Below are 23418 nucleotides of genomic sequence, written 5' to 3'. Positions count from 1 at the left end.
GACTGCAGCTGTGGGGGAGTGTCATTGCCATTATGGAGCAAGGTTTGGGCAAGGACGCAAGCTTTCCCAGCAGTGGCAGACCTTTGCATTGCAATGAGAAGATTAATGTCATTCGCTTCACTTGTCAGTTGTTTTAATTTTGTGGTTGATCGGTGTGCAATTGAAAAGTACTGCTTCTTTTTCTTTTCCCAAGTGGGTTCTTGGACTCCTGACAGCATTCTGAAAATTTTACCAGAGTTTAAAGTCAGCATTATTGAAAGTAAGAAACTTTAAAGCCACATGACTCTCTGACCGGCACTAAAAATTACTCCACCCCCATACGTTTGAGGGGGAAGGATATAATTTTATGGGACAAATGAATGTGATCAGCTCCGACTTTCATCTTCAAAGCGAAAAGCGAGTTGAAAGCGTGGCAGCTCCAGGAGCGAGGGAGGTGACGCTCCTTCCTACCTTGTGACTCAACACATTGGGCAAAGCCAAGAGTATCCAGAGAAAAGGGAGGCAGGCAAAGAGGGGCACATGTGGAGTAATGCAGCACTGCACAGTCACTCATGGGCATGCACAGAGCTCTGCAGATACACACTCCCTAAACCTCATGACTAATAGATGAGATTTGCTCCAAGTTTCATCTACTTGCAGCACCTCATGCTCGCTTCACGGAGAGAAATGAAACCGGTTTTCTGCATCAGATGCTCTGCTGATAAGACAACTTTGATCATTCTTGTGCTCGTCCGCAGCATGACTGTTACATACAGAAACGCATATTTTTATGAAGAAAACACAAGGCAGGTTTATTTGTGTTCTTCAAAGCGAGCTTTCCCCGAGACATCAAAGGCTTTTTCAGCGAGATGAAAGAGATGCGAGCCAACATAAAAGACATCCTAACTGGCAGGGCTGGGTTATTTTAAGAGTAAAATAAAATGAAAGCGAAAATACAATCAGCTCCATAAAATAATGAAATTTAGCTGGTAGTTGCAGTGCAGTGCAAGATATGCAAAAAATAGGCCCGAGTTTAATTGAACAAAATGCAGTGACAAGCAGAAAAGTCTACATACCTGATGATACATTTATTATTTTGGTTCTATGTTGGTGATGCATAAAACTGACTACAGGTCCATCCACATCCAACAATAATGCTGCTTCTCCTTGTTTAGTTAAGCAGCCATGTCACATGACCTGAGCCTGGGACGAGCCAATCAGAAAGATGCTTTTTAAAAAAGTTGGACTGATGTGACTCCCTTTTCTGCAGCAACAACAAGCAGCGCTTACAATGGTTTCCTTAAGTCTTTTTGAAGCAGACCACCTTTATTTCTCAGCTACTCTTAAAGTTAATACTGAAGCAGCTTCATGTGGATAAAAGGTTTAGGCTTGAGTCCATACTTTCCACAAACCTTCTGGCTCATTTTGGAGTCTGCAAAACTTCTTTGGTGCACAATTGTCTCAGTTTTATCTGTTTTACTCGTCATGACTTTCTCCAGTGCTCGATAAAGCGCGAGCTCCCCACAGCTCGTGACCGCACATGAATTAAGGATAGAGCTGGGCTGCCACTTTTAGTTCACCTACAGCTGTCTTGGACATGCAGATGTGCATACAGCCTCACAGCTTTGCCGGTATGGCTGTGAACTCCTGTCTTACTGTTATCCTAAACATATTAACCCTCTTAGTAGATAGTACCTGCTGAAAACTCATGTAACTCTATACCCCTGTAGGGTATAGAATAATCTCCTTCCATGGTGTGAGACTATATCTCACATGAATCTGTCATGTTTTATATATTATGTACTTGAAGCTTAATAATAAAAAAAATTGAGTTGGCTGGACTATCTTATCATATCATATTCTCTGTCAGGCTTTCTCTTCATGCTCCCACTCATCCCATCAGACTGAAGGCACTGCTTCATCTGCTAAAATAGAATTTTCCACAAAACTCAATAATGTTGCTAATTTAGTGTCTAATTTCCAAAGATTCTTCACATATTGCTTTAACTCATCCATATTTTGAACACCACAACAAAGAAATAATTTAACTATTTTTTAAAAACAACTTTTATTTAATTTATGTATATCCTGAGGGGAATATCACCAAAACTCACCTACGTTTGGTACATCCTGCATAAAATGTGTCCCTCTGATGTGCCGATGCTTTAAGGAAAAGGCGTCTGAAATTACATACCCGCCATTACTGCTCTCCATTTCTGCCATGAAAGTAGAGGAATTACTTCTCACTGCAAATCGATTTCTTCCTCATGCTCACGTGCAGTCCTGTGACAGAGATATTTCTTTCACAGGACTCTCTGCAGTCCTGTGAACACCTCATGAGTCAAGTAATAACTTGAAGCTGTTTTTTTCCTGTATGACTTTATCAGTCTCTCGCATAATTGTGAAAGAATTCTTGTAAGGTCCCACCACAGCATCTCAGTCTGGTTGAGGTCCGGACCGGGTCTGCTCTGGATCATTCTCCTGTTGCATGACCCACTTTCGGCCAAGCTTTAGCTGTCGGACAGACGGCCTCACATTTGACTCGAAAATACTTTTGTATACAGAGGAGTTCATGGTTGACTCAGTGACTGCCAGAGGTCGGGGTCCTGTGGCTGTAAAACAAGCCCAAATCATCACCCCTCCATCATAACTTTCACAGTTACTATGAGGCATTTGTGCTGATGTGCTGTGTTTGGTTTTCACCAGATGGCATGCTGTGCAATATGACCAAACATCTCCACTTAGATCTTGTTTGTCGTTGAGTCTTGTGATTTGCCCAGATGCAACTTTGCAAACCTGAGGCATGCTGCCATGTTCTTTTTAGAGAGAAGAGGCTTTCTCCTGGTGTGTGCTGTCATGAATCTTAGCATTCAACATGCTAACTGAGGCCTGTAGAGTCTAGTGCAGCTATTGCTGAGTTTCTTGCATTTTTGTGAGCATTGAACGGTTGAATTTGCAGGTACGTTCACTCCTGGGAAGATTGTAAAATTCTGTTAATAAACACCTGAATGTGACGGACCAGCAAAATGCCAAAACCTCTGTTTTTATAGAGGTGATCACACATACTGATGATCAGTTTACCAAGGGTATTTGATTATCAGCACTTAGCCGCTACTTCCCCTGGTGTTTTATTATTATGCTGACCGTACCTGCTATCAGTTTCAATGCCACAGTTGCATTTGTATTGTGTGCCTTTAAATGCTGTTTAATTCATAACAGCATTTCTTTAGTGCAGTAATGAAACATTGCTTTTCCCACCAGAGTCAGTTCCACATTCTTCCATGCTGTGCTAAATCCCTGCTGTGCCTGGTAGCTGTGAAACCAGGCCATATGGCCATTGAGCTGCTGTGGGGTCAACCACTGACCATAACAGCCAAAACAGTGGCAACAAAGATCCACAGCTTCCACTCAGTCTTTGAGCTCCCCTGAAGGCGTACCAACTCCCGCCATCTGCTCGACTTCTTTCTAGCTGTGATATCATTTTGACAGAAGCTTATTTCCACAATATACTCTCGGGATCAAAATACCTGTCCACCTCCAGGATTCCCACTCCAGTGCTTCCTCTGAATGAGATTTATTTCGTGCACACATTACAGCGCGTAGGCAAAATATATGGAGATGTCATCTCCGCTCTTTGCATTTGACACACTGAAAAGGAGAATATTGTGGAGAGAATTCACAAGGGTGTGTTGGATAATCAGAGACTGCATGTGTTAAACCATTCTAGAGTAAACCCAGAACTTACAATGAGATTTGGAAAGCTAGTCTAATTTTTGTATCTATTAATGGTTAATTAATAGTTTCTATGCTATCAGAGTGTAGTGACATAATTTAACAGGTGGTAAATCCAGACCCAACATCCTGTATATGTGCAAATACAAACAGTTCAAAGGGTATAAATATAATTACTATTCAAGAATCATACGCACAAGTTTCCCCTCAAGCCTTAAAATATCAACACAGGTCTGTAACTTGGTGTCAGTTTATGGGTGCGCCATCAGGCCTGAAGTATGTTGACTGAAATAAGCTTGAGTGAGTGAGGGTGCTGTTGCTGGATGACCGGCATATTCTTAGACTGTGTTTAGAGAAGATCCAGCTACAACAACAACACGAGTGCTGCAGCCAACTACAGTTGTGCCTCAAACAGGACAGCTGGATTTCACAACTCAAAAAACTGGGAGCAAATTTTGTATTTTTAGATACTGACCGCCCGTCTTCCAGTGACAGCAGGGCTCAACTGCAGCCTCTCCTCACAACCCTGGATTGGTTGGAGCGTTTGTCGCAACTTTGTTTATTTTTGTTTGGTTTGCAATGAAAGAAAATGAAAAGTAGACACTCCATAAAATTCTCCAGACTCCCTCTCTCATTTCAATTCACCGAATGAGTGAGGGAGGAATGTAAAAATGCTCAAACCTTAAAGTGATAAAATTCCTCCCTGAGGAGGCAGGGGAGGAGAAGAAAGATGAACAGCCAGCAGCAGCTCTGGCATTGATTAATGAAACAGACTCGGAGCTCTCAAGTTCAAAGCTGTATTTATTACTCTGCTTTCTTTTCGCTACACGATGGAGTCTGTAGACTGAGATTTCTGTTTTCCCTCGCCTGAAACTCAGGTTATAAACTGGAACAAACTGTTGATGCAAGTGCTAAATATGATAAACTATCAAATCAGACTCATTCAAAGCAGGATAAAGAGTGATGCACGGAGCTATTTGTGGATTTTGACCTCAGGTAAACATTCGGAGCATTGAAGCCGGTGCAGCGTACTGCTGAACGCTGGGAATGCGATAAATGACTCAGCGTTCTCAGCAGGAGCTGGCAGAGCTGACATCCATCACGCCACTGTGACGGTGTGGCCGTAGCCTATAGTGACTCCTCTGACATTATAACTCTGTGCAGGTGGAGCAGACACTGCTGACTGCAGAAGAAATATTAGTCTTTTTCTGAGCAGAGGTCAAACTAATCTGAGGAGAAGTCATTTCGAGGAACAGCCAAACTATAAACTGTGATTAGGTCTGAATGAAGACTGACTGTCTCGGTGGGATTATGCCTGCTTTATAACAAGCTGCAGGACCTCTGGTGCAAACATGAGTCGTGGGGCATCTTCATTAAAGTTTCCCTTAAGCCCCCTTAAGTAATTAACAAAAGCTCCAATGCTTGGAAACTATCCTGCCTAGCTAGATCTTTCTCTTTCAACACCACGCCAAGTTTTTGTTTGTTTCCAGAAATTAGCACAAGATCACTTCTTCTTCCCAGCTTCATCCCTTTACACTAACAATGAGCAATCAGCCTGAGAGAAACAGGCCTTTCCACTGACAGAGCCTAGACTGAGAAACACATCATCCAAAAAGCCCATCACACTCAGAGCAATCACTACCTTTTGTAACTTTCTTGCTTCCCACAAAGAAAATGGACAAGAAAAAGCTTCAACACCTTCTACAAATGATTACAATCTAATAATGATAACACCACAAGCCACAGCTGTAAGAAATCCCCATATTTTACCTCTGTGTCAAAGAATCAATAACATCACGGAGGTTCAAATTTGTTTTGATCTCCTGCAGCCCCGGCGCTGCTACATCTACCTTTGCCCTGCACACAAAACATAGTTTTTATTTTTCACTCCTTTTTTAACTCCTCTCGCCTCCTCCATCACAGGCAGCAGAGGTCGGGATCATCTGGAAGACGGCACCCTGCAGTAGCTTCTCTGTGAACCACCTCAGCAAGCCTCTGGCTGAAGGACACACTCTGGAACGCCTTATTGACCTCGTGCATGACTCCCACGTAAGAATTTGGAAATGCATGCGCCAATACCAGTTCCGGAAAGCGTTGCTGGCACGATTGTAATAGAACCAGCTTTGATTCAGAGCATCAGTGGTCTGATGCTAATGCACTGTAATGAACCAACTGGATCTTATGTAACAGCAGCAGCAGCTCCTGTTAGCACCTGTTAGCATCAGATGATGATGCAGATATTAGTGACTGATGACAACATTTCAAGCTAATTATTTTCAGGTCTGGCATATGGACCAACCAGATCACACAAAACAAGTTTGTTTTTTCTTTCTTGACATAAATTATATATTTTCTCATTTAACAATTGCCTCACTTGCACCAGCAAACAAACCCTTTAATTATACTCCCATGACACAGGGGGAGGTGTCACTGTGAATGCTTTCCTTGGATCGGCAGATGGTGTTGCCACGGCAACAACAACTGAAACTGTCATAGTGGATCATGAGTTGACTGGTGGAGATGGGGAGTGAGGTTCACTCTTTGCCCTTAGATCAGGTCCTGACCTCCTCAGGAGGGGTCCCTTGGGAATGGTAGTCAGAGGTGCTGGTGCAATGATATTCTGCCACGCACATGCAACACGTAGCTTTCTTACTGGTTTTAATATCCACTGGCTCTCAGCTCTCTCTGTGACACCCATATCCTCAGGCCCTCCACTTAAAATTAGAGAGCAGCTGTCCCCAGATTGTCTTATCCCGAGACAGATTCCTAAAATACCTGGGACAGAATTATCCTGGGGTGATGCAAAGAGGAGATGCGGGGCAGAGAGCCTCTTTTAGAGGTGAGTGCACATAAATGACTATTTTGAACTGTGTTGGTACTCAGGCAGCAGCCTGGCAGGAATGAATGTTTGTGTTTCTATAACAAACTGCCAAAGCTAGGGCATCACACTTAATCCAGTGCCTTAAACCATCTATTTTAGGATTATATGACGTGCTTAGTTGTGTATTTCATTTTGTGTGTCAGGATGTTCATCCATCCATTCAGTTTTCTACCCCTTATCAGGTCCAGATCCAAACCGCCCTTTCCCTGGCTACCTCCTTCACCTCATCTGGGGGCTCACTGAGGCAAGCTCGTGACTATAGGTGAGGGTAGAGATACAGGATGATTGTTATTCCTGCCGCTTCACAGTTGGCTGCAAAATGCCCAGTGTGAGCTGGAGGTCACCCAACACATTGAAGCCAACAGAAGCACTTCATCAAAAAGAAGCAGAAACAAGTTCCTCAGCAACTAAAGTGGATCCTCCAAAGGATGTGATTGAATGCCTTTTCAAAGGCCACATAACAGACATAGACTGGTTGGGAAAACTTCCATGCACCTTTAAATCCTTGAGAGGACAAAGACCTGGTCCAGCGTTCCATGACCAGGACAAAAACCACATCATTCCTCTTGAATCCGAAGTTTGACTAACAGACGGACTCTGCTCTTCAGTACCCTGGCGTACCCCATTTGAGGACTGTGATCACCTTAAAGTTGGAAGCCAGTCACTGGTCTCACTTCTTAAAAGGCAGACTACCACACCAGGCACTGTGCCAGACTTTTATGTGTCAGCCAAGACACTCCAACAACATCCAGAGAATTGAGAAACTCGTGCTGCATCTCATTCCCCCCCGGGGACCCTGCCAACAAGGAGTTGTTTAACTACCTCACTGACCCCTGCCCCAATAATGGGCTCGTCCTCAGACTCTGCTTCCTGTATGAAAGGCCTCAGACTTGTCATTCCACGAAATGGAACTACTACCCCTACTGAGTTGCCAAAGAGTTTGCCAGAATCATTTTAAGGCTGAAAGAGTATCTTGCTCATTCGCCCCACCAAATTCCTCACACGCCCGTTTATGCTTCAGCTACTTCGAAGAGTCACGCTCCAATGGCTTGTTGGTACCTGCCAACTGCCTCCAGAGTCTCACAAGCAAACCAAACCTGACAGAACTCCTTTTTCAGCAACTTCACCTCCAGTGTTCACCACCTGATTTAGGGTTTACTGTCACAAAAAGCACCAACTACCTTGCAGCCACATCTTCATGCAGCCCCCTCGGCAATGGAGATGAAGAACATGGTCCACTCAGATTAAACGCCGGCAGCCTTTCTGGAATGCAATCGACGCGTCGCTGAAGGTGGGAATTGAGGACCTCCGTCGATTTCTAGCACACTTTCACCACATGGCTGGTGATGATCAGTTGACAACTCGCTCCTCTTTTCACCTGAATGTCCAAGACATAGACAAGCAATACAACTACAAAATCACTGATTGATCTGCAACCTGTGGTTTCCTTACGAACACCTTTATGCTCAAACATCATTATAGACAATCAGTGACAGAAGTCCAATAACACATTGGACAGGCTCTTCCTCTCATTCACACACCTCCAGATCTCGCTGTTGTCCCGCACCAGAACAGTGGAATCCCCAGCAGGGTCACCTGCAAGCACAACACCCAGGTACTCCAACAAAGCTGGGTACTCTGAACTTTCAGTTGACACATGAGTTCAAAGGCTCCTGAGGACCGATTCCCAGACCCTAAGGTACAGGGAAACAATCCGATTGTTCACTGGAGAAAACCCCCAATGTGCAGTCAGAGAACCGAAGCAGATACAAGTATACCCACCCCCACTCAACTGTCTCTCACAAGGGACAGTGACATATTGGAACAGAGTCCAACCCCTCACAAAGATACACAGACATATGCTCTATATACTGTATTTTTGTCTCAATGAGTGTCTGCTTGTCACTGGGAATGTGGCTGTTTGCTTTTCTGTGTGTGTGTGTGTGTGTGTCCTTGTGGGTTTGGTAATAGAGCTCCAGTGAGAACTGTGACAGTCTGTTTACACTGGTGTCTCAGAGAACTGGGCTGGTGCTCTAAAATATACCTCATGTGGGTGTAAACACATCCAAGGCTTTCTACGAACCGACATCTTTTCACAGGAATCGCTTCTCATCGAGAGGCTTGTGTCACCATCTCCACAGAGAACTAAGTGGATCTGACCAAATAATATAATTCACTGATAGCTATAACTCAGGGGGTGTGTGCTCTCAGGGGCGTTGCAGGTAGCGTGAGCTCCCATTTATCTCAATCTGAGCTCCGACAGTACAAATATACGCCAGCACCAGGAGCGTGCAGTGTTTAATGAGATCGTGTGAGGCTGTTGTTAGTGCAAGGAGAGATGCTGGATTATTGATGCCTCTAAGGTCCTTTGCTGGGCTCATTTCTGGCTGTCTTTTCAGGGTAGAGGTGTGCTTACTCACCTCCAGTTTCAGTGACAGCCCGGTATGAATTACCTTCCTCATTCCCCCCTGCTGACACTGCAGCTAGCGGCCAGCAGCGACGCATTTTAATATGGAGACAAGACAGGGAGACGCACATGAGGGAGAAGCGAGTGGGAGAGAAAGGACAAGACGAATTTGGTGCATGTGCGTTTGGGTTGCTATGAGTGATTTTGTGTTTTGGAAGAAGAAGAGCCGCGAAGATAAAGGGAGAGGCGGTGGCACAGACGAGAAGAAGGAAAGGAGATGAGAGGCGAGATGAGTCCTAGTGAGCTGAAAATCAATAATTAAAAGGTCACACGAAATGAGAAAGTGAAGGTCCTTTCACTAAATAATCCTCTCAACACACAGCTGCCAAAATCTGCTGCTTCCTCATCCCATCAGGTCTCTGGGAGTGCTGACACCAATGTACCCAGGGCTTTATTCATGCAAAATATATATCCTGCTCTACCAACACACACACACGCATATGTGTAGTGTACATACACAAAGAATGAGTCCTGAATTGGCCGGTGATGTGTGGTTATTGCTGAATAATATACTGTTGTGTGCCTCTAACACTTGACTCATGCATTATGTTAAACACACGCTGGTATTCACTTAGTGCATGCCAAAGGAGCATTTGAAAAAGCACTTGGTGACGGTGCAGAAAAAAAATGTTCCCTTTTAACAGGAAAAAATCTCAGAACTAGGCTTAACTGGTTGGGCTGGGAAGTGTGGGGGTAGTAAGGCAAAGGAAGAGCATGAACTAGTGGAACATGCCGATCGGGAAATGTGGCACTTTAGATCCAGAAACAGCTGCAGAAATGTAGAAGGAGAGAAAGTATCGAGGGGGAAAAGGGGTCAAACCTTGGGGAGAGAGAGGACACAAAGTTAATGACATGCAGTAGTGATGATGGGTGAAAGAGAGCTCAGTGGGAGCATTCCTGGGCCTATAGCAGCATGGCTAGGAGACTAATCGTATCCAATACACCCAAACTGAGCTGGTTTCACGGGAAAGTAGAGGAGCCTGATAGCTGATGGCTCCGCCTCTCGTTGTCCAAAGGGCTTTACTGCAATGTCACCATGAGGTCATTAAGATATGACTGCGCTTGATCTTTCAGGACTTATTATATGAACAGAATATTTAATATCTGCCCTATAAATCCAGGTGATCCCGTCAGCCTGAATCAAAGTGACCTCAAAAACGTCCTCGGTTTGATAACGTAGACAGAGCTTTCTCACCTAAGCCCGGCCACTCTCCTTTTGAATGCTTAAGTCCTTGTCTGGTCTTTCTATTTGCTTGCCGCACTGAGATTTTGAATAATCAAATAAATTCAATCACCTTGTGCAATGTGTCGCATTGAGGCACCCAGAGCAATCAGTAAGTGCATCACTGGCCGTTCAACTTGGACAAGAGACAGACTTTTGTAGAGAAAAGGCCAAGCTCAACAAAATCTATAATGAACGAACCCAATTAACAAAATGGATGCATTAGAAGCAGCTTTCCACCTTCCTGAGCATCACGCAGTGCTGATGCGTCCATTCTGACAATCTTAGCCGTGGACTTTGTTGCAGAGTCTAAAGGACATCTTAAAACATGAGCCTGGGGATCATGTGTCACACTGTGTTAAAGCTCAGAGTCATTTCCAGTAGCTCTAACTGTTTGGGTTTTTTTAGCTGGTGGGGGCATGAACTGACTTTGAGTGTGACCTGGGAATACTTCAATTGCTCCCCTTCTGCAGCGCTGACCCGGTCAGTTAATAATCGCTGATCTGAGTTAATGGCAGACTAACTACATAATTATGTGCAGTCTGGGAGCAGGACACAAACACTATAACATAATGGGACCTCAGTCAAGCTGACTGCAGAGACCCTGATATGTCCTTTGCTCTAATGTCTTAACACCAGCTTTACATGTGTTGAGGGACATGAGGGTGAACTAAGTAACTAAATACCACAGGAGGGGATCAAATATTGTTTGGGGAAGAGATTAAGAGAACAAATTACTGTCATTACAGCCCACAAGACTTACAATTTCAAAGGGGGGAATATTTCTGCTCTTTAATTAAATTAAATTGATCTTTATCTTTATGATCTTATGTAAACACCTGAAATGAAGCTTAACTTTGAGTACTGAACCTTCCTTTTGTATTCTTTTCAAATCTCTAAACTTACTTGAATTCATTGGATTTAGCAGATTTCTTTCTTTTTTGGTTTTTTACAGCTTCTGGGTCAGCATGCTCCCGACTACACTGCTCAGCCAGAAATCATGGAGCACACCACACACTGGCTCTGATCCATTTCTAACCTCCACTTTAATATAACCCACTCACCATATGGGCCTCCTTCAAGGGTAATGATGGAGAAGACTGCTCACTTCCCCCTGTCTGGACAGCAGATTTTCCTATATACAAAAACAGGGACAGAGATTTTAATCACAGACATGTCTCAACTTGGGGGTTGTTAAAATGGGTTAACATAGGTCTGTGTTATTAGCTTTATCCGGTGTGTGGGTGGACACATTTGTGTGTGTTTTGTGTGAGTGTGTGTCAAGTGTTATGTTTGTTAGCTAAAATAGGAGAAGCCTGCCAAAACTTTATCACCCTCACATGTCTTTTTCCAAACATTTATGTTTTAAGTGGATGATATTTAAAAAAATGAACAGGCTGAGGATCATTCATGTTAACTTTATTAGTGGCGCTGTTGGAATCAGACTTTTGAACACAACTTTTAGAGCTTGAGGTATATCCAAAGTTTTGGTCCTAGAGTTTCTTCTTCTTCATTCAGCTGATCCCAGTGGATCATCTGTGTGTCGCCCTATCCCTATTATCCTCTTCAGTCATACCAACCCTGTGCATGTCCTCCTTGAACCTTCTCTTTTGTCTTCCTCTTATCCTCCTGCCTGGTTCCTCCATCTTCAACATCCTCTGCTCCATCTATTTCCTAAGCTTCCTCTGCACATGTCAAAACCACCTCAGCCTTGCCTCTCCAACTTTGTCTCTAACCCACCCAACCTGAGATGTCCCACTCACATACGAATATCACGTCCATCCTGCTGGTCACTCCCACTCAACACTTCCACTTCCAGCTCTGCTTCCTATCCGTTTGATACAGACACAATCTTCATTAGTCTTTTTGTGACAAAGAGGCACCATCTTAAATAGGGAGTGGCTGTTAATAGACTTTTTGTTTGTTCGTTTGTTAGTTTTAAGCTGAAGACTGTTATATACTAAAATCTAGTGTATAGGAGTCTGTTTGCACTATTTGACTGTTCTGAACTAACCTTTTTCAATTATTTATTAAAGGTTGTGCATTAAAGATGGGCAGAGCTAACTTTTGTTTCTGGACTCAATATTTTAAAACCTCATTGTTAACTTTTTGGCCTGTAAAATGTTTTTTTCTTTGTAGCCAGAAGCCTGTTGAAGTTAAGGGTCTGGCTGCTGGGCTGCAGTCAGCAGACACTTTGGGTCCTTGTCTAGCTTAGCATTAGCATACTGTCTGTGCAGGTGCTTGTAAACAGCCAAAGTGGTGTTAGCAGCATAATGCTGTTTTGCACTTGTCCTGGATACAGTTTCCACTTTACCATCACCTTCTCATCCTTTCTGAGCCTCTAATTTTCTCCTCTTGCACAGGAACTGAAATCAGCTGATTGTAGCACAAGTGTAAACGGAATCAATAAGCGTATCAATGGGCAAGAAACTGGTCACAAAGTGATGTGTGGTGGTGCATCGAAAACTACCTTGCAAATGTTTTGGTCGCTTGCAGATTGCCACAGTGACTGGTAATTTCTATGGAAGGTGGTGATTTGTTTGCAAACTCAGACACTCAGCAATTTCCAGGAACCACTTGCCAATGAACTGGGGCATACACATTTTACCCTAGCAACTGCCAGAAGGCCTCTAGGCCTGTGTGACTGAGGCCTAAGGTGACCGACTTGCCTCAAGTGGCCAGAAGCTGCAGTGTTTTTATCTCATTTACTCAGTAAATCTAGCAAATTGTTTCTTTTACTTATCTACTTTATGGTTTATTTCAATTGTCAGCTATTATTCCAGCAGCTGTTTTAATGCTTTAATCATTTCTACTCTAATTTATGAAATTATCAGTGTGAACCATTTTTTCCATCACTTATCATCAGCGTTTAAACTTCTCCCCTCGATTTCCACTTTTCATGCACTGCCACAGCGCACACTGTTGGATCAAGTCCTGCTTTATATTTGCTGAGCAGGTGCTCTGCTCTTATAAGTCAAGTTCTGAGTACCACCTTGGCATTTTTAGTGTCTGTGGTTGGAAATCGCTGGTACTTCATTTACATCTGAACACTCCAACTTTGTCCGGCATGTCTGTATTCATCAGCTGCCATCCCCAGGCTCCTAATATTCAGCGCTTAAAATGAAAGACTCTGGGGAGTCAAGAGACCTTGCATATCACAAATGACTGATTGGAGTTGGGGTGACAGCCATGTTAGTGCCCCCTCCCTAAACTCTCCAAGGCAATAAAACCAAGGAGGTGAGAGTTTCACACCAGCTTGACCCCCTATGAACAGTCTCCATGGCGTGTCAGAGGTGACCTTCTGTAGGGTTCAGGGGTGAAGGTCCTAAAACAATAATATAACAATCATTGCACCCGCCCCCTTCTGAGCAACCTGATGCCCATCTGGAATCCACCACATATTAACACAAAGATGGCTAAGAATTATGTTTAAGCTCTGCCTTCAAAATGAAATCAAACACATGTGGTGTCTGGTACCAGCGTTAACCTAAAATGCAGCTCTCATGAATATTCCTGAACGTGCTGAGTGAAAGTTTAATCTGCAAGATCCTTGAACCCTGTTGAGTGGACCACAGTGCTCTGTTAGGTTATCACGCCTCCATCTGCTACATTCCCACTCACTCCGTGTCTTTAATCAGTAACAATGAGACCTGAGGCACCGCTAAAACTGCAATAGCACAGAGGGACAAAGTGCTTGATCAGGTTTTGATCAGTGTGCATATTACTCCACATATATCACCCCTAAAATAAACTGGGCAGCTGGAATTCTGCATTGCGTCACTGTGGAAAATGAAAACAAAAAGAGAAATGCACAGATTTCTGTGTCTCATCACGTCGGCTCCGTGCACTGACAGGATTTGTATTGGCTCCTGATTAATGACGGTGGGACTGTTTTAAAAAAAATAATAAAAGGACCACTGACAGTGCATTTTCAGGCCATTTGTAGACAGAGTTTGTACACATTAAGGAAGAGCATATGTTTAATAAATGACCACAAGTGACAGCCCAAGGCAGCAAGATGAATGAGAGCTTCTTAAGTGGAGAGGAATCAGTCACCACGGGTATGTTTTAAACGTTCCCTGTGGGAAATGTTTGAATTAGATGGCAAAGGCAGCTTAAAGGTGCACAGCTTAGGTTCTTTGTGTGATTTGTTGCCGGGCTCCTGCACGTATAGCCATCGGCTTTAAAATTTCCTTTAGAAGAACTTGATATTGTCCCGAATTTCTAAAGTGAGATTTAATTTCTCCCCAGCTGAGGGTTTTTTAAAAACTGCAGTCATGAGCAAAGTCAAGGAGACACCCGTACCGAAGCAGAAAAAAAAAGCCTCGGTTTATAGAAAATGAATCTTTCAATGAAAATGTTCTCAGAAAATTGAGGATTACAAATGGATGAGGCGACACAAATTCAGCATGCGTGGGATACATTTTGATCTTCAGATATAGAAAGAGAATGTGACTTTAAATTTTTTTAAAAATGGAGGGAAATTGGCATGAAAAACTTTAATCCACTAAAATAACTTTGCTGAGCTTTGTTTTCCTGGGGCCAATTAAATCCTGGGACGAATATGCTGCTCCTTTGTGAAAGAAATACTAACAAAAACAAATAATTTGGTCTGTACACATCATTAATATAAATTCCCATCTAGGAAGTCATTACTTAATGTTTCTGTTGTGCCAAACAATCACCTTCTGAATAATTATTCTCGGTAAAGCCGGTGCCTGTTATCAAAAAAGTAGGACAGATAACAGAAGTCCAAATTCTCCTGGGAGGAAAAGCCAAAACTTTGTGATCTTTAATGACACAAGCCGCAGTCTAGACACGAAACAGGAAACAGAATATTGAGAAGCCGTAGTCTTTAATGGTCACGGCCACTTTGATTCCCATGGTAGCAGTCGAGTCTTTTTCATGCTCTGTTTGCTGCCAGCCGCCCACCATGATTGCAGCCCACAGTAACGTCTCTGATGGTGCGATTCCTACGGTCAGTGACTAAACACGTTCAACCCCTGCTGTCCATGCTGTGTGTGCAGCGCGGGCAGAAGGATGGCAACTGAGGTGGAAAGGTTTTTAAAGAATGTGAGCATCCATGAGGCATTCATGACCTTCAACCATGATAGCCTTGTAATGTATCTAAACTCCAAATCCTTGCCTGGAAGATGAAGAAGTGTGGTCGCTCTCTGTGATGGATAGCTATTTTATATTCTATTTCATGCTGAGGAGCTCGGCAGTGGAGGGGAAAAAACTGTTGATGTCTTCTTTTTTCTTCTTCTTTTCGTTTCTGACCAAGAAACGAGAGGGAAGCGGCAAATTCTTACATTTTAGAAGCTAGAAACTCTTCTTAGCCTTGATTCTTCCACACAGCCTGAATTCTTTTAGCCAAGCTTTCTTGTCATTTAATAGATAATACTTCTCCAGGCTTCTACTGAAACCATTTCTGATGAGGCTTCAGTAAACAGGCTCAGATTTCTGTCAGGTAGTGTGTCAGGTGTTTGCACGATTTTTCCCTTTTTGTTAAGGAACCTGACTTTTAAATGCTGTTCATCGGATGTAGATTAGTTTGTATGGCTGCCACTTCTTTTGTCCTCCAATTATCCAGTTTCCTTAATTTTTTTAAGGACACAGTAAACACTGTATTGAGATATGCTGAGTTTTTAGCTAATAGTTCTGTGGGACTCACCTTACTGGTTCAAAAATACAATTTCATGCCTGTCAAACTGTGTTATCTTTGGTATTTTTTCCACATTCAACGAAAGAAATTGGGGGAAAAAATTATTTGTTCTTGCCCCTAAGCATACAGTTTAAAATCAGTACTTTGCTCAATTGTCTGTTGTGTGTAAACACAACACTGTTTCATCTCCCGAGTTATGTTTTTTTTTAATGATTTGCACTTCAGGGTTGAGTGTGTTAGCAAACAAACAAGGTCTGGACTGAAAATGAGGAAAACGGTTGCCAACATTCAAAGAACAATATGAAAGATCTTCACCTGGAAGTTGTTGCTCAGGTTTGGTGCTTGGAAGCAACATTTAAAGCAATCAAGGGTGGCTCAAGACTTTTGCACAACACTGTACAAAATCCAAAATGTCATATGCTATTGCAGCTTCCCTTTGTTGATCTATCATATTCCAGTCATTCATTTTCTCCCTCTTATCCAAATCAAAGTGGCGGGTGGGCTGGAGCATATTCCAGCTCTCATAGGGTAAAAGTCAGGGTACACAAAGAGACAGACAACCATTCACACCTACGGCTACTTTAAAATCACCAATTAACCTGACATGCATATCTTTAGACTGTGGTGGTGATGGGTGGGGGTTGGGTCAGTCTGCATGCAGGCAAATTTGCCCAACACACCCCTGCTGCCCCATAATATACTCCATCACATTCATCTCTCGTGACTTCTCTGTTGACTTACACTGATTTCTTGCAAATAATCCGAAGTCACTGTTGAGTCACTGTTTTTTTTTAATGCTCGTCTTCATTGCCATAGCTTGACTCACCTTCATTGTTTAGAAATAACAAAGGACAGATATCCTGAAACCTTTTTTCCCCAAAACACTGCTTGGACTAAGCAAAAAATCCGTTACCTACCAACACTCATGTGTGGATATTAGTGAGGCTGACAGGTACAGCTCTGCTTATGGAGCCAAACCACTGCTCCAAATGAGACAGACTACTAAGTTACTCTTAGTAAGAATGCATTCGTAGCAGACATTAAACTATCAGCAGTTGTGAAAACCCCTGAAGAGCACAGTGTTTCTCTCACAGTGGGTAAAATGCTCCTGAGGAAGTTGCACCTACCTGAGCTTTTGTTGTTGTCTCACACCTATTCACTAAGCCCTCCTATTGACTGTCATTGTATCCTAAAGAAATGATAATGGCCACTCTGTCTTTCTTCCAGAGTGGCGGGGATCTGTGAGAGAAGCCTTGTGTGCGTGCATGTGTGTGCATGTGTGTGTGGTGCTGGGTGTCCACTTTCTCTCGTTCACTTCATGTGTTGCCAAACTGGAAACAAACAGGCATTGTGCTCCAGTTCTGCGGCGGTGGCCCTGAAGTTCCTGTTTATGGACCCATCACTTAATTGTGGCCTCACACAACTATGCCCATTATCTGCTGTTTCCCTGTGAATACTGTAGCCAGTGCGGCTTTGCTGAGGTCTAATGGAGGGCCTCTATCCTTCCAACATCTATATATGATTTGTTTGGGACAGTTTTTGAAGTAAAAATCAACAGATATGTAACAAGATTCCTTGCTTCACAGCGAGAGTTTGCATCATGGGCTGCTGACCTTTTCTTTCTGATTTCCCAAGTAAAATAATTGAAGCTACATGTGTCTGAATTTGCATGAGCAGCAGCCGTAGCAAAGTTCTCAGTGTGATGCAAATTTAGCGATGCAGACGCATCTGAAGTAATTCTTTGATTGCTTCGCATCCTCCTCTCCTTAGGGGTGCTATCTATATCTGAGGGTGTTGATTAGATAGCAGTCTCCACCCACATTTGCAATTCAAGGAATTGCTATTCTCACATTGCTATGCGCACCGCCGTGTGGTTGTTCCGCAGGGTGAAGACTGTAGTTAACTCATAAATGATCAATATGCCATACAAGCCTCTTTCACAGAGAGTGAGCTTTCTGAATGTCCCTCTGTGGAATAGAGACGGGGTGAAATGCATGGATGTACTTTTGATTTACAATTCCCATCTTGCCTGTCAGGACTAAAGGATTAAAAACAGCTTTTTAAGCTTCGCACATAAACAGTTTCATACATTTTGTCACATTCTGGTACAGACGTCTTGTTGAAATATCAATTTTTACCACGTCTGGATTATCCATCCAGGGCCTTAACGCATCGGGCACTTATGTGTTTAATCTACTCTCTGCCAGCAATGTTCTCTGTCCTGTCCAGTGGAATCCTTTGAGATAACTGAGGGAACTGAGATCTGCAGCTAGTGATGACAGCCTGCGTGACCATGGGTCAAACACAAATTTGCAAGTAAACTGGAAATTTGTCAAGCTGCCCTTTGTTGGCCCCTATGTTTCATGTGTTAAGTACTCTGTTCAAATCAGCCATGCACTTTAAATCATGGCGACCACTTAGAGCCTGCTATCCCCACAGATCCCCACATAGCACCGGAAAGCATCTGACCCTGGACCTCAGTCTTAGTTTAGCCGCCCGTGCTAAACTAGCTGCACGCTCCCACAATAACAGTATTGACGTCACTGACCATCATTGGACACGTGCTGCCTTCAGGTGCTCATTTTAAACTCAGATTTTGGATATTTGGAGAGCTGACATAGAATGGATAGAGATGGAAAGAAGAGACAAAATAAATAAATAGATAAATAAAACAGATAAAATGCAACCCAGTAGGCTTCATTAAACATCTAACAGTATTAATTTGATCCTAGTGCATGTGAGTTATGGTTATTTAAGCAACTGGCCTAATATGGATGTTTTCTGATACTTAAATATGGATGCATTTAAAATGTACGATGTGCCATGCATTCCGGCGCTTCTCATACATGAATGTGTTTACCTGCTATGGGGACTGATAAACTAATATTTCCTTTCCCTACACACAGCCTTACATTTGATTGGCACCCAGAACACTCGATTCAATATTTAAACTAAACTTTAACACATAACTATAAGTAATCTTCCCTGTAACAGCGCAGCATTTATTTTACTTCAGGTTTGGTACTTCTCCCCCAAATGTAAAAATTAGACAGATGCTGTGACAGATGCGGTTTTCCTAATAGATAATATTGAATTTTGCTCTCATACGATAAAGTTAATTAAATACAGTTTTATTTAGGCTGTCCTTCTTCGTTTAATATCGGGAATCCCAGCTTCATTGATACATTTGATACGTACGAGTCTGTTTTGATACATTTAACATTACATTAGGTGAAACAATCTCAATACACGCCTCCTTTTTGTATTTACACTGTGACTAGGTGGTTGCTTAATACACAAACGGTGTCATCGGGCGCACACCCATGAGTAAGATTTAGGTCTGTGTGTATTTTGGTACATCCGGACAGGTCTGGGAATTCTTTCCGACAGTCCCTGAACGCCTCGAGCTGCAAAACTGCGAGAGAAGCGGTGATTGAAGAGGATAGCAGAGCGGCGGTGGCGACGACGACGGCCATCTTAGAGCTACCGTGGTAACCGACACACTCATCTCCTGGATTTAATTTTTCATGTGAGACAAACACTCCGCCTGACTGACGAAGGGAAGAGGAAGAAGAAGACGGCTGTTTTTAACTTCGCCGCGGTTGAACTCGAAGTCGGGATGCGGTTCCGAGGGAACAAGCAATTTGCATCCGCAGTCGGACTGGTCCTCGGACTATTATGTGCGGTGGAGGCAGCTAAAGGTAACTAAGCTGGGATTTAGATCCCGTTGTGTCTCGTGAGTGTCAGAGGCAGACAGTCTTTTATTTCATTTTATTGTTTGTTTGCGGCTGTCTGAAGCCACTTAGTCGCTCCAGGACGCTGAAGGTTACAAAGAGCGGTTAGCAGACAGGGGCTGTGCGGTCCTGAGGGGGGATGCGTGTCCAGTAACCTGCTCCGGGATTGCCAGCCCCGGAGCCGCAGCGGATGGATGTGGCGAAGTATCCCGCCGGTGGACAAGTGCATCCCGCGATGCTTTGTCCAGTGCAGCCTGAAGCAGAGGGAAATTAGCCATTATGGTCCAACTGCACTTATTCCCTGTCCTGCTTAACATTGCCTCCTTAGTGCAAGAAGTGTGCCGCTTTATGAGATAATATCGAGGCTGTGAATGACCCCCTTCTGTCATCCGCATCGATTCTATTTTTGGCATCTAGTCACTTCTTTAAACTCCTTTTTTTTTATCTTTGTGTTTTGTATTATTAGGATTAAAAATCCGCTTCAGCCGCTGCATGCTTTGTAATATTGCCCGTGGCTGGCACTCCCTGTACTAATCTTGTTTTTAAATACGTTTGAGTACATCTGGATTAGGGCTAGTGGTGATATGTTTCTTTACCCCCAACCCACCCAGTTTTTTTTTTGTGTGTGTGTGTCTGTTTTATGGCCATGCTGTTAAAACCACGCAGGTTTATTTTTCCATTAGTGGGTTTAATACTTGGGGTTTGGCAACGTTGTGTTCGCACCAGGATCGAGTGGCTTGGTTGGCTGCGCATTGCAGATCCTCTTCACCCTGTCCCTGTTTCGTTGGTAGATTTAAAAATTTTATGTGGTGTGATCACGGGCTTAAAGTGGGGGGAAAACACACACACGCTCAGTAGGTCTGGGCCTACTTTTGTGCAGAAACTATGCAAGACCCGAAAGTGCATCTGCCCTCTTCTTGTGCAACGTCACCGGTGGGCATTTGCTGCAGGGCGGTCCACCTCTCCTGCTCTACAGTGGCTCCAATCTGACCACCGTCGATGCGTGATTTACACATCGTGTTTCATCGTTAAACTCCCAATCGGCACACTCCCTAGCGTGAGCTTCCTGTTTCAGGGTGTGTAGAGGCAGGTGCGACTTAATCACCGGCCATATCGGCATGCCCAGGCAGGGCTACAGAAGCCAGGGTGTGCTTTTGTCTTTGACAGTTATTGTGATGAGAATACAGGCGGTGAAATAGACACAGATTTTAAAAAATGTCTGCACAAATAAAGGGTGGGGTGGGGGGATTATTCTAGTCGTAATTCAGTTGTTTCCAGGTTAAGCAGCTGGGAATGCACCGCTTGTACAGCAGTAACTTCATTTCTTTTTCCATCCATCAAAAGAAAGAAAAGGCCTGTAGCACCTAGGCCTGGATAGTGTGGCTGCCTTTTAATGATCTACTAAAGAGCGTGCGTGAATGCATGCGTGCAAAGTGCACCTGCTGCCTTTCCTGTGCTTATCAGCGGACAATACCTGTGAACTGGGCATCTTGATGTTGGCTTATCTTTTATTAACCAAAGATTACTTGCTTGTTTGTTTGCACTCTTCCCTACAGCTTTGTTTTCATTGCTTTTTTCCCTTCTCATTACCAGCCATCTCGCAGCACATGAAGAAACCAGACAGTCCTTGGGTAGTGGTTCTTGTTCCCTTCTCTCGGTGTTAGCAAATATTAGCACTATGGAAACTGATTGAGCTGAAAAGCTTGGCACAAACAGGTGATTTGGCAAACTCTGACCCACAACTCAGACCGATAACACGGCCGTAAGACGTTAAGGATGTGTTGAAACGCTATCTTTTTGGCTCCACCTATGATCATATGATCCATCCGATTGGTGTGTGTACCAATAAAGTCAAGAGCCAAACAGACACATCACTTGTTTTTCCGAGGTCTCACCCGTGTAACTTATTTAGTTTTCTGTATACTGTGAGCAGCGGCTGTGTGTCTCCCATGCTCCAGAGTCAAAACATTAGGTCTGCTGGGATGCCTGAGTTTGTTCTGTGCACACAGGGTCAGACAAAAGAGAGGCCGGCTTGTTGGGAAGTTCCTTCATTCATCATTGAATTAAGCAATTGTAGTTGAACAAATCGGATGCCCTGCTTTGTGGGGTGCAGAGTTAACATGTGCGTTCTTCTCGCATTGCTGGGGCTTTTTCAAGCCAGAGACACCCCCCCCCCCCCCCCCCCCCCCCGCACGCTGCCCAAAAAAAGCTTCCTAGCCCTGCATTAGCTGCAGAAGCCCATCACCAATCAATAGTTACAGTTAAAACAATGTAAATAAACTATTTATTTAACAGCTCAGCTCTGAGGTGTCTTATGGCAACCTCATTAAAACATTCTTCAATGGTGTAATTAGCTCAATTAATTAGTTATTACGTCAACATTTTGCTCAAATTACTAATAATTTCATTTGTAATCTAATCACTTATCTCGTGCTTTTTCATGGTTAAACAAAAGCTTCATTGCAAAAATGCTGCACTGATTGAAACTGCTTGCCAGGCTTATAAAAAGCCCCTCATTCCAGGGATCAGAGCATCCCAGACACCAAGTGATGGATGATTGCCATTTGTGACTTTGCTGACCTTGAAGGAAATATATACTCTTACATTTTCTACATGCTGCCGACTGTCTCAATGGAGCCCATTTCAAGCCTTCAAACTAGCAGCGATCCGGCTGACGTATGTTATCTTGCCGTGTTATGGCAAGCAGAAACTATGTGGATGCACACAGCTGACAATGACTGCATTGTTTGCCTCTTCCATGCAGCTCGAGAACCACTGTGGCGTCCTGCTATTCAGAGTCAGTCCAGAGACTTGTGTTTTTCCTTAGAAAGTATGCCAGTAAGTATGGGGTTGGGACAAAACATTGATAAAGTCATATCTCGCTGTTTGCTCTCGAGATGCAATTATCGGGTGAAAATGTCGATCTTTTAATAAAACGTGCAGCAGCGGCTCTAAACAGTTTCCCCTGATAGTTTGTCTTAGTAGAGTCACCGCTTTATGACTCCTCCTCGTGGTGCTTATCAAATGATTGATGGTAAACTGAACCGAGGCTGCAGTGAAAAAGAAATTTAAGGGGGAAAAAAGACAAATCGCACATTTAATTTCACACATTCTTGAAACTGAATGCAAATTATAATAAATATGCACAGACCACACTGCAGTGAGTTAATGCATCACTCTTGCTTTTTGCTTTGTTTTTTGTCTTTAATTATGCAAATATTGTGATGTATTGTAGGCAGTTTTGTCTCAGAGTCGCTCATTGAGGCGTTATCATGGTCTTAGCATACAGTGATATTAGTTAGATGGCATGGCAGCAGCTTAAGATCCAAAAGTGTGATGTAGCGCTGAAATTAAAACTGAGCTCACTTAATTAGCTGATACGTGTGTTGCATAAAAGATGGATTGCTTCAACATTATTTTAAGTTGTTGAAGAAGGAAGCATCTAGAAAGAACTTGTGGGAGGGGGGAACACACGTAGCTTTCCTGAAACATGATTAAAAATATGAAACGCATACCCCTTTTTTTCTTTAAACTGTTTGAATAACAAAAATACAAACCTGATTGTGACTCGCTCTGTCATTTATTCTTAATTTCCCATTCACCCATTAATCCTTTCATCAGAAAAGCATGTTTGAACTAGGTGTGAACAGCTCCACAGGGCTACAGGAAGGTGGATGCTTTCAGTGCAATTACTGCCTTGTTTCCAGAAACTTTGCGCGCTTAATGTTTCTTTGTTAT

General features: G+C 43.3%; 1 protein-coding gene across 4 annotated transcripts in view; it reads left to right on the top strand.

The window, feature by feature from the left end:
• The first annotated feature begins 19292 nt into the window (after window positions 1-19292).
• Window positions 19293-23418, top strand: part of clstn1 (calsyntenin 1) — a 36070-nt gene continuing 31944 nt past the window's right edge. For 3 of the 4 annotated variants that reach the window (XM_026155319.1, XM_026155317.1, XM_026155318.1), the window contains exon 1: window positions 19294-19647. In XM_026155319.1, coding sequence (XP_026011104.1) covers window positions 19566-19647 — 82 coding nt within the window. In that variant the 5' untranslated portion in view covers window positions 19294-19565. Of the gene's footprint in view, window positions 19648-23418 lie in introns of all 4 variants that reach the window. The other variant, XM_026155316.1, reaches the window with a different exon arrangement.

Source organism: Astatotilapia calliptera, chromosome 20 (genome assembly GCF_900246225.1).
Source record: "Astatotilapia calliptera chromosome 20, fAstCal1.2, whole genome shotgun sequence".
Classification (NCBI taxonomy): Eukaryota; Metazoa; Chordata; class Actinopteri; order Cichliformes; family Cichlidae; genus Astatotilapia; species Astatotilapia calliptera.
This window is presented reverse-complemented; position numbering and strand designations above follow the sequence as displayed.